We start from the raw sequence: 11,555 nt of genomic DNA, 5'->3' as shown, positions 1-11,555 counted from the left end.
ATAACATCATATTCTGTGGTACTGGAGGCTAGGACATCAACATAACTTTTGGGGAACAAAATCCAACTCACAACAGGAAAGTGACTCATCCAAAGTCACCCAGAGGTACAGTCAGAACCACAGGCCTGAGACCTGAATCATGGCCGGAGCAGCCTGTCATCCCAAGGAGAGCCCGACTTCAACGTCTCCTCACATTCCAAAGAGTCACAAGCCAGCTCGTGGTCGCTTTTGTTGCCTAGCCGGCCACTTTTGGCCAGCAGAGGTGGCAGGCATAGCTGCGGATCCCACTATCATGTCCTGGGACACTGCTCTCAAAGGTGGCCTGGTCAGCTCTTGGGTTAGTCCCCCTCCGGCTGCCCTTTTGTCCACTCCCCTGGTCCAGGCATGGTCCAGGAGGTCAGGGTGGTTAGGGTAGGGGAGGGGTGAGCACATCCATGGCACGGAGGACCCTGATGGGGGAGGTAGCGGAAGGTTCTCCCCCAGAGGATAAGTGTAGAGACCTGAAGAGGCAGCTTCTGCCCCAGGGTGGCAAGTGCCCGGGTCTCTCCTCACCATTTCCAGAGGTCCAGCGCCCCCCTACGTCTTCCTCTGAATACAAGAGAGGGCTCCGTGCCAGCAGGGAGACTGCGGGGCTGGCCCACATCAAGAGCCTGCTGGGGGTTTCCAGAGATATCGACAAAAAGGTCCAAGGTTCTCTCCCTCCTTCTTCTTGAAGTGGGAGGTTGGGGCTGAGACTTTGCCCCTACCTGCGGGAGGGATGACGTGGAACAGCTGTGGCCTCAGAGGGCACTCAGGGCAGAAGGGTCAGCAGACAAGGCCGGCTCCCCTCCCAGGCTGGAGACTGGGGCCTGGAGGGGAGGCTGAGAAAGCAGGAGCCGCAGATGTCACCAACAGAGCCTTGAATCCCTTCTGCATCCCTCCCACACCCTGGACCGTTATCCTGCCCCCAGTCCCAGAAAAAACAAGGAGGCAAAGAGGAAAGAACAGGGGAGCAGCAGGAGAGGGGGTGAACCCAGCTCTGCCGCCTGCTGGCTGGATGGCCCCCCGAGCCGCTTCTGTCTGAGTTCAGAGATAACTGATAACCGTGTGAAGTGCCGGTTCCTACCGGCCCCCAACCGCGCTTTGCTCCCCCTGACCCACACTCCAAGGGAGAGGGATGGGACTGGGCAGAGTGAATGTGGGCCTGATAGAGAATGGGCCACCGTCCAGGCCCCACCCCCTGCGTGGAAAGGGAGCTGATGGGGAGAAGCCGACAGGGGAGGAGGGGTACCCAGGGACCCAGGACTGCTTTGCACAGATGGCAGTTGAATGTGCCAGTCCCTGGACCAAGAACAGGGGCCAGTAATCATTTCTTCATTTGTTCAGCAAATACAGTGTGTCAGGCTCTGTTCTAGGTGCTGGGGAGACCACCGGGGTGAGATGGAAAGCCCTACTTCCCCGCAGCGGACAGACATCAAAGGACCGACCTCAGAGCAGCAGATGGCTCTCACCAGCTTATTGGGGAATCTCGACACAGCAGGACGTAGATTTGAAACAATTTAAGTTTTCCAGGCACTGCCCTCGACTGTGCCAGGCAGAGGTCACTTTCCCACTGCAAGGGGCAGCTCTCTTCCCGACATGGGGCCAGATTCTGAGCGTTCTCCTCCCCCCAGGTTTGAGTGTTCTCCTTCTGGGCATTGTCCGTTGAAACTCCAGGCTCTGGCTTGATAAAATCACTTCTCCCCTCCCCGAGCTTGGGAGGAGCTTCAGGAGCTCTAGTGGGGGTGGGAGGGTGACTAGGGGTCTCCCCTCACCTTCCGTTCTTCAGTGTTGGGATAGGGAGAAAGAAAGGGGCATCTGCTCCTGATTCGCCTGGGCCAGGGAGAACCAGAGTCGAGACCCTAAGGCTACCGTAGCTCCTTTTCACTGAGAACGAGCAGTGCCAGGGGTCCAACCTGCCAGCTGACGGAAGGGCCCCTCAGGGCAGTGTCCCTGGGTACAGGGCCCCGAGCTCAGCAAGGCCTCACACTTGGTTTAATGTTCCACATGCCACCATCTTGAAATTCTTAACAATTGTTGAACAAGGGGCCCTACGTTCTCATTTTGCACTGGGACCCCAGCAAACTGTGCAGCTGGTCCTGCCTGCCGGACACGGGTGATAGCAACATACAGCTGGCAGCATCATACCCATCACTCCCTTCATACCCGTCCAAAGCCTGAAGCCACCAGTCTCATTCACACTTGGGGCCAACCCTCAGGCCTGTAGGCACAAGTGGAAGGCCCTCTGTAAATGCTTAGGGACCAGGAACCTCAGAGGTGGTGGTGGTTATGGGCCCCTCCCCACTCGGCACTTCTGGAGGCCCCGGCTGGTCAACGAGTCCTCTGGCTGAATTGACCTCCACTGGGCACTGAAATGCCAGTCTCTCCCTCTCCCGGCTCCCTGATTCCTAAGCAAGGGTTTCCTTGATTCCTCCGGGGATTCCAGCCCTCCTTCCCGCTTGGTTGGAGCTGTGAGGGAAACACTCTCTCCACCAACACTGTGCCACCCCAAAGGTCCACCTCCCCTGTCCTTTGGTCTGATCCACTTGGAGGAGGGGCCGTGGGGGAGCATGGATTCGGACAGGGGTCCGGCAGTGAGCCCTGCAGTGGGGCAGGGAGAGGGGGGAGCTGCCCACCCGACTAGACTGTGGAGACCGAGCCTCTGAAACAGGCAAGAGCCCTGCTGGACAGCTTGCAACAGAGAAGTGACTGCTCTAAAGAAGATACAAGGGGGTGATGTGACAGAGATGAGAGGAACAGCTGGGACAGTGGCCGGAAGGCCTCTCCGTCACATTCCAGCGAGAGATGTATAGGTAAGGAACAAGTGCACCCGTCACCAATAAGAAACACAATCATTTCATGAAATGCGGATTTAGACGTGGTTCTCAAGAGGTGGCCTGTGGAAGTGGATGAAGTTGACCTGGACTTGGGGCGGGGTCTAGACAGAGGAGAGGGGTGGGCTCGTGACCCAGTCATGGGTACAGGAGTGGCAGAGGAGCTTGAGGCAGAGCTCAAGCTCTGGGGCTTGAGCGGAATTGCAGTCCGTGCTGTGAGGTCCCTCATTGTTCTTTGGCGGGGGTGGGGCTTTTACCCTGAGGGGAGTTGGGGGTGGAAGGAGCAGTACATAGCCCAGCAGCTCCAGGTTTTCTTGCTCCTCCCCCTCCTTACAGACCAGTGGAGGCAGCAGGGAAGCCAGGAGGCAGGGCGGGAAGGCTCTGTCTTGGTGCCCTGGCCTGCTTCACTTGGCTTTGGCAGAATCCAAGCAGCTGAGGGACTTAGGTGCTGAACGGGCAGAAGTGTACTCCCCGAGGAATTCCCCAGGCAAAGTGTCCTCCGTCATGAGGGGCTTGCTCTAGGCCTTAATCTCTTTATCTTGAATGCAAGAACCTATGGGCAGAGCTTGGAGGATGCTTCTGAGCTGTTGGCCTCCATCGAGGCCTGCTAGGCTTTCCCACCCACCTCTCTGCTTTCTGGGTCCCTTACCTTGATGGCTCTCTCTTGGAACCACAGACAATTTCCTTTTTTTAAAAAAAAAAAATGTATATATTTACTTGGCTGCTCTGGGTCTTAGTTGCAGCATGAGGGATCTTTAGTTGCGGCATGCGAACTCTTAGTTGTGGCATGTGGGATCCAGTTCCCTGACCAGGGATTGAACCCGGGCTCCCTGCATTGGGAGCGTGGAGTCTTAGCCACTGACCACCAGGGAAGTCCCACAGATAATTTTCCTTTGGACACTTTCTCAAACCTTTGTTTATGCTTCAAGTACAGGCTCTGTTGAACTAACACCCTCTTGCCAAGAATTTGGAGATTACAGATTAAAAGCCCCAAACCCCATTCGCCTATGGGTTCCCCATCTAGATATACATCCTATCTAGATGTATAGATATTCTGATGAATACAGTGTCCAACTTCACAATATTCACTCACAGTAATCCACACTCAGACAGTATTTTCACGGCATTCCTGAATCAGAGGTATCACCTTTATGAGGTGTGGTGGTAATTGGTGAGACGGAAAAAGTTGTGTGTACAGTGGTGTGCTGATAAATGCCAAAGGACTGGCTCTCTGGGGGAAAAAAGAGCTCTGATTTGTAGCGTTTGCTGATTCCCATGGTGTAAATACTCCCAAACATGGCTGATTTCAAGCTACCAATGTGATGTCACCAAATGCAGACTTGGGAAGAGATGCTGACAGTTGGCTCTCAGGAGCCAGTCTGAGCTGACCCCAGCACACCACTGGGTGGGTGGGCTAACCCAGTGAAGTTCCAGGGGGTGGGAGCCTCATTGTGGTCAGTGCCCAGAGAGGTTGGGGAGAACCAGAAGGATGGGTCTTCACAGCCATCCAGGTAGGAAGAGAATTTCAGGGAGGAAAAAAGAAGTCACGCTTATTCTCTGCTGCCCACAGTGGCACAGAAGGAAGAGGTTGGAGAAGCTGCTGGATTCGGCTGCCCCCTCTCTGCATCTCACCCACCACCCCCGTGGGACCCCTGACTCCAGGCTATCTCTGCAGGTCTGCAGTTCTGTCTTTTAAAGCGGGGAGAGGTTCCCACCAGGGCACGTTCACCTGGGCAGACGGAGCAAGAGCTGGAGAAGAAAGGACAATATTACCGAGGTGACGTCACGAGAGATCCATTCTGAAAAAGGACCAGGCCTGCCAAAGCCACCCTGGGGTCACCAGCATGCATTGGGGCACCAGGATTCTTTTTTTTGGCCCCAGGATATTCTCTGAGGGGCAGAAGAGCACCTCCTCTCTGCCCCAGGTGGGGACTTGGTCCCAGGAGAGCTGCCCGTTTGTGGCCCTTCCCGTGAGACTCCAGAAGACTCCCTCCTGCCAGATCAGGGTCATAGCAACTGAGAACAATGCTGGGCAGGCCGAGCGGGCCCTGCGCAGGGGCAGGGGGTCTGGGAGAGCAGCAGAAGCGGCTGGGGCCTGTCCTTCCCAAACTGGGCCACTGGTGGGGCCTTTCATCTCCCGCCTTCCTCTCTGGGCCACTCCAGCGTCCGCCTGCCTCTGCTTCTTCCCACCCCACTACCCCCAGTGCGGCAATTACTGCGCTAATTAGGGCGCTTTGATCATCTTTAGAAATGGCCACACTGGGGAGGGACACTGCCAAGCAATTAGGGGCAGAGAGGCTGGGAGCTCGGGCACCTCCTCAGGGGTTGGGGCTGCTGAGGACCCTCAGACACCCCCTGTCTCCTCCCTCCAGGAGCGTCTGCCCCCCGCATAGCTGTAAACTCCTCGGGGAAGAGGGGCAGATGGGAATCCCGCCCCCCGCCACCCGCTCTGAGCCCTGGAGACACGGCCAGCCCCTGCCCACCAGCCCCCCTCTGCCTGGCCCCCAGCCCAACCGTCAGCTCTTCTGGCCTGTCCAGGCCCCTTTGATGGAGCCGCAGAAACAAGGGCTCCTTTGACAGAAGGGGGGCCTCAGAGCCCGGATGATGAGACTTCAAAGGTGAGGGTCGAGCCCACTACCCCGTTCCCTCCCCCCCACCCTGGCCCCCCTCCCGTGTTCCCCCCCAGTCTGTCCTCTATATAGCCCCCCAAGCCCCATTTCCCCTGTGGGCTCCTGGGAGTTAAGGGCCAGGTGAGGAACAGACCAAGGGAAGCCGGTGATTTTGATGTAAAAGAATAGAACCAGATGATTTGAGGAACAAGAACTGAGCGCCCAGGGGCAGGCAGCAAAGGATAACGCCTGGAGGGTGAACCCCGAGGGGAAGAGAGCACAGGGCCGCTTGCCGGGGCTCCCGGTCACCATGCTGCTGGCTTTGCTGCTGCTGCTGCCGCCCCTCCCAGGCCCGCGGTCTGCCCGCGGGCACCCACTGTACACGCGCGTGCCCCCCAGCACCCTGCAAGGTGAGCCCAGGCTGCTCTGAGGGAGAGGCCGAGGCGGGAGGAGCACAGAGCAAGTGGGTCTCGGGCAGGGGGACGTGAGCTTGCCCTCCCAACTCACAAGGACCTTTGGCCCTTTCTGCCCACCCTGCTGGGAGAAGGGGCCAGGAACTGAGACACAGGTGGGAGAGGAAAGGGGAGGACGACGAGGGTGGAAGGGGAAGGGGAGCCGGCAAGCACTGCCAAAAGGCGTGTTTTCCAGAAGGTTCTGGGTTTAGCAGGGAGGAAGGGGCCCAGGGCGGCATCCCCTTGGCTATCTGGACCCCAACGTGGGCAACTCGGCCATGGTTATTTTGTGTCAGTAAGCCTGAGTTCTGTAATACCTATACCTTTGGAGTGCTGTTTTTCAAGGTTTTTAAGGAAAAGCCGTTTTCAAAGATTCCAGCCCAGCTCAGCTGAAATTACAGAGATGTCTCGGGCTGAGAATCTGAGACCGTCTGCTCTGTGTGCTACGGCCTGGGGCCGTGGGGCTCTCTGACCTCCCCATTCTGTCCCGGGGCTCCTGGAGCCCAACCTGCTTCCCCACCGGGTCTCCCAAGGCAGGGCTCAGGGCTGGGGCAAGGCGGAGGAGCTCTTCCCCCACGGTGCATGACTTGTGCCCCATGTCCTAGCAGCTCTGTCAGCCCAGGGGACGAAAGTGTTGCAGGCTGCCCAGAGGAGCGCCCAGTGGGCAGTAAATCGGGTGGTGACGGAGATCCAGCACAGACTGCACGAGTGCCGAAGTTGTGCCAATCACACCCCCCCATGCCCTGGTGAGCTGGCGCTGACTGCCCTGGGCCCGTTCTCCCGTCCACCCCGTCCCCTCCCTTCAGACTTGACCCCCTCTTGGGGACAGAGACTGGGTGAGGCTGCAACCAAGATGATGCTCAGGAAGGTCTCCTCAAGTGGAAAGGGCACACCAGGCACGGGCACAGCGCGTGCAAAGGCAGGAGGGCAGGAACAAATAAGTCTGGGCTTATTTGGTGAACAGTGAGAAGTTTATGGCAGCTGAAACAGACTCTGAGTGCTACTGGGCAGGGTAAGGGGTGGGGGGTGGGTAGGTGTGCATGGGGTGCCGGGTGAGGTGGCGGGAGGGCTCAGGCTCAGCCTGGGGTGGAGAAGAGTGGAAGGCCGTCCGCGAGGCTCAGAGGTCTGTTTCTCAGCAGCACCTGGGCGTCCCGGGCCTCGCGCCCCCCTCCTCCAGGATCCACCTGAGCCAGGTGAGGCTGAAAAGGCTCGAGGCGGGCAGGGCTGAGAGCAGGGTGGACCCTGGAGGGGTCTCAGTGGTGAGGATGAGTGGGACTCGTTCCTCCTGACGCCGCTTCGGCCTTTCTAGGGCCGTGTGGCGAGAGGCGCCCGGGCGCTGTCAACGTGACGCGGGCGCAAGGCCGCATTGTGGGGGGCAGCGCGGCACCGCCCGGGGCCTGGCCCTGGCTGGTGAGGCTGCAACTCGGCGGGCAGCCTCTGTGCGGCGGCGTCCTGGTGGCGGCGTCCTGGGTGCTCACGGCGGCGCACTGCTTCGCGGGGTACGTCGGGCCCCAGGCCCCTGCCCAGCCCGGATCCCCAATGCGGGGTCCCGCTCTTCCGGGGTCGGCTGGCGGGCACCAAGCGCGAGGACCGGTCTCTGCTGCCCCCTGGCGGCGGCCGTCCCCTTTCCCGCCTCAAGGCGCCCGGGCGGCCCAGCCAGGTCGCGGATTCTCCGGGGGCTCACCGTCCTGGGCCTTCTCCCCACTCGGCGTCGCGGCTTCTTCCGGGCCCGCCCTCCCTGCCCCCAGGCGGAGAAACAGCCCGGCGCGCGGGCTCGCAGGGTGGTGCCCGTGGGCGGAGGGCAGGGTCTCCAGGGGACCTCTCTGCATCCTTGTGCTGCGTGTCTCCCGCCGCTCGCGCCGCAGCGCCCCGAACGAGCTTCTGTGGACGGTGACGCTGGCCGAGGGGCCCCGGGGGGAGCAGGCGGAGGAGGTGCCGGTGAACCGCATCTTGCCCCACCCCAAGGTGAGAGGGCAGCCCCCAGGCCCTCAGAGTTGGGAACAGCACCCCCACCGCCACCCGCGCTGACGCTGCGCCGCCACCCCCTCCCCAGTTTGACCCTCGGACCTTCCACAACGACCTGGCCCTGGTGCAGCTGTGGACGCCGGTGAGCCCGACAGGGGCGGCGCGCCCCGTGTGCCTGCCCCAAGAGCCCCAGGAGCCCCCCGCAGGCACCGCCTGCGCCATCGCGGGCTGGGGTGCCCTCATCGAAGGTACTAGGCAGGGCAGGGCCTGGGTGAGCCGCGCGTGTGCGTGGGGAGATTGGGGGGCTGGGGTGATGGAGTTTGGGAAGGCTGGGGTGTAAGAATTGTGACCTACACCCAGCTGTCTTCACAAAATGCTGCCCATCTCGCAAAGGGGGGGGGGGAGGGAGTCAAGGAGGGCAGTGGGGGGAGGGAGACCCTAGAAGCAGGACCCCTGCCCTTCAGGCCTGAGCCCCTTCCACTGCTTCCCTGTAGATGGGCCTGAGGCTGAGGCGGTGAGGGAAGCCCGTGTGCCCCTGCTCAGCGCCGACGCCTGCAGAAGGGCCCTGGGGCCAGGGCTGCGCCCCAGCAGCATGCTCTGTGCCGGCTACCTGGCCGGGGGCATTGACTCGTGCCAGGTATGAGCCCCGACTGATCGGAGGGTAGTAGTGGGCCACTCCTCAGGGGCGGGACGGCCTCCTTTCCTTCTACAATCAGGCTGTCACTCAACTTCTCTGAGCCTCTATATCCTCATCTCTAAAATGGGTCGAAGAGGGGTAACCCCAGTAGAGCTCAGAGCTGCTTTACCCTGCCAGGCATAAGGCTGTCATTGAGGGTGACATGGATCGATGCAGTGCCCTCTCTCTTGGCTCGGATCCTCGCAGGGTGACTCTGGAGGCCCCCTGACCTGTTCTGAGCCTGGCCCCCGCCCCAGGGAGGTCCTGTACGGAGTCACCTCCTGGGGGGACGGATGCGGGGAGCCAGGGAAGCCTGGGGTCTACACCCGTGTGGCTGTGTTCAAGGACTGGCTCCAGGAGCAGATGAGCGGTGAGCGCCCCGTCCCTATTCCCCCCTCCCCAGAGTGTCCGGCAAACTGCCCGGGGACGAGCCCGTTTCCACCCTGCCGCCGCCCCCAGCCTCCTGCGTCGGGAAAGCCTATCTTCCTCCCAGGGAGGGCTTTGGGGGCTAGGGCCTAAAGCGGAGAGCGGGGGTGGAGTGGGCTAGCCCCTGACGCCCCTCGCAGCCGCCCCCTTCAGCCGCGAGCCCAGCTGCAGGGAGCTTCTGGCTTGGGACCCGTCGGAGGAGCCGCTGGCAGATGCCGCCCCGCCCTGTGCCTTCTACGCCCACCTGTGCCCGGGGCCCGCGGGCGCCTGTGCGCGCCTGGCGCACCAGCAGTGCCTGCAGCGCCGGCGGCGATGTGGTCAGTCCCGTTCCTGGGGCTGGGCCGGGGGCCCGAGGGTCTGGCCCACGTCTGACAGCCGGTCGGACCCTTGTCCCGCCCGCAGAGCTGCGCTCGCTGGCGCACACCCTACTGGAGCTGCTGCGGGGCGCCCAGGAGATGTTCGGCCCGCGTCCGGGGGCGCGGCCCCTGGCCCCGGCCCTGGTTCGGCCGGCTCCGTCTTTCCGGGATCCTCCCAGGCACCCCTCCCGCGAGCAGTGGCTGCACTCAGGTACCCCAAGCCCTCGCAGCCCAGCCCCCGCCCCACCCCAGCGCGGCCGAGGCGTTCCCCTAACCCTGCAGCTCCCCAGGATCGCGGACGGCAGGCACTGGGCTCCCGAAGCGGAGGTCGGAGCAGCGCGGGGAAGCGAACGGTAATGACGCCCCCTGCCGGCGGTCGCCAGTGGAGTAGGCCAAGGGCGGGCCGAGGCCCGCAGGGGATTCTCCCGGGGTCTGCGCTGGGAGGCAGTTTCACCCCGCGGGCAGACCCGCTCTCCCCCTCCCTCGCAGCAGGGCGGATGATTCTTTGGGGGAACTTGTGACTTTGGGCCCTCATCAGTGTCAACAGATGCTGGGCTTTGTGCTATCCTTTAACCTCTCTGAGCCTTGGCTGCCCCTCGGCCGCCCCATCTGTAGCAGGAGGAGAAATCTGCCCACTGGGAGGGGTCCAGAGGCACTGGTGGGAATACCACCCCGGCTCCATGCTAGTGTCAGTTCCCTCGTATTCCCAAAGTCTCTCCCCTTCCTGCAGGCTGCCCTGGGCTGGAGCCCCTGTGGCAGAAGTTGGCTGCCCTCCAGGGCACCCATGCCTGGATCTTGCAGGTCCCCTCCGAGCGCCTGGCCATGGACTTTCACGAAGTGGGTTCCCAGGCTTCCCAGACTCCTTCGCAGTGGCCTCGGAAGGCTAACCTGGGTCAGCCCTGATGGGGAGGGAGACAGGAGAGACCCTCCTCCAGCAGCCTGGGGTGGAGGTAGTGGGTGGTGCCCAAGGGGAAGGGGATGGGGAGGGCGGCTGTGTGTGAGCTGGGTGCTAGGTGGGTGTGAAGGAGTGGGGGGAGGTGTGAGTGGAGGAGCTTGTGGTGGTGTCCAAGTGAGCAGAAAGTGTGCAGGATTGGGGGAGGGGGCTGGAGAAGGGGTGGGTCTGAGTGAGAGTTTCTGGGGGCAAGGAGGAAGGGGACCAAGAGTGGGGTTGTGGGCCCCTGAGTTGTCTCCTCCCTCTGCAGGTCCTGGCAGACCTGGGCTCCAAGACACTGACCGGGCTCTTCCGAGCCTGGGTTTGGGCAGGCTTGGGGGGCCGGCACGTGGTCTTCGGCGGCCTGGTGGGTCTGGAGCCAGCCACGCTGGCACAAAGCCTTCCCCGGTTGCTGGTGCAGGCCCTACAGGCCTTCCGCTTGGCAGCCCTGGCGGAGGCAGAGCCCTAGGGACCCCGGATGGGTTCAAGGCAGGGCCGAGGGCTGGGGAGGAAGGGGCACCACCCACTCAGCCCTCAGGTTCCCCCAGCCAGGTGGCCCTGAGCCGTGTCTCCACCCGCAGCCCCTGGTCAGGACTACTGCCCCCAGGGCCTGCGGAGGGTCCAGGGAACATGATGACAGACTGTCATGGCCAGAGTTGGGTGCGGGCGGGGGCGTGGGGGAAGGGGCCCTGGGCCCAGCGTACCTCCCCAGGTGTACCATCGGAAGATCACAACTGCTTTAATAAACATTATTTATGATCTACGGAGACCACTCCAGAGCTTTCTTAGGATGGGACTGGGGTGGGTGGACATGGGATCCCTGGGGTTAGGGCCCAGCCTCCAGAAACAGTTAGTTGATAGAGGTCACAAAGACACTGGAGAGGGGCGGCAGAGCCCCCCATCTCAGCGTGTCGGTCTACCTCCCAAGAAATGGCAGTACCGCCGCCTGTCACCACCCTGCTGTCCATGGCTGACGAGTGCCGCCCCCAATGTCCCGCCTCTCCACCCGGCCCCCACCCTCACCACTAGCCGTGGGGAGTCCCAGCCTGGGATCTTCGCCTCGTGTCCTTGGGCTCCTGCCCGGCTGGCCAGTCCCTGTCCCCACGCCCGCATCACCTGCCCCAGTTTCTCCAGCCTGCCACAGAGCCTCGAGGTGTCAGATTGCGCTTCCGGCGGCCTCTTCCCTTGGTGCCGCCCCCCACCCTGCACCTGTCCCCTCGGCCACCTGCCCACATTCCCCAGCCCTGCCGACAGGAGCGGCCGACCCAAGACCCAGTCAGAGGAACAG

The 11,555-nt window shown here is 61.9% G+C and overlaps 1 protein-coding gene across 1 annotated transcript; it reads left to right on the top strand.

The window, feature by feature from the left end:
- Window positions 1–5,771: 5,771 nt before the first annotated feature.
- Window positions 5,772–10,736, top strand: PRSS56 (serine protease 56). The gene is made up of 13 exons (XM_068543734.1): window positions 5,772–5,871; window positions 6,522–6,629; window positions 7,053–7,106; window positions 7,223–7,412; window positions 7,779–7,878; window positions 7,967–8,126; window positions 8,373–8,515; window positions 8,762–8,924; window positions 9,121–9,297; window positions 9,383–9,547; window positions 9,627–9,689; window positions 10,067–10,173; window positions 10,539–10,736. Exons 1-13 carry the CDS (start codon window positions 5,772–5,774, stop codon window positions 10,734–10,736), a joined length of 1,728 nt encoding a protein of 575 aa, XP_068399835.1.
- The last annotated feature ends 819 nt before the right edge of the window (window positions 10,737–11,555 follow it).

The sequence above is a fragment of the Eschrichtius robustus genome, chromosome 5 (genome assembly GCF_028021215.1).
Source record: "Eschrichtius robustus isolate mEscRob2 chromosome 5, mEscRob2.pri, whole genome shotgun sequence".
NCBI classification, from domain to species: Eukaryota; Metazoa; Chordata; class Mammalia; order Artiodactyla; family Eschrichtiidae; genus Eschrichtius; species Eschrichtius robustus.
Note: the sequence above shows the minus strand (reverse complement) of the source record. Positions and strands in the feature narration are given on the sequence as shown.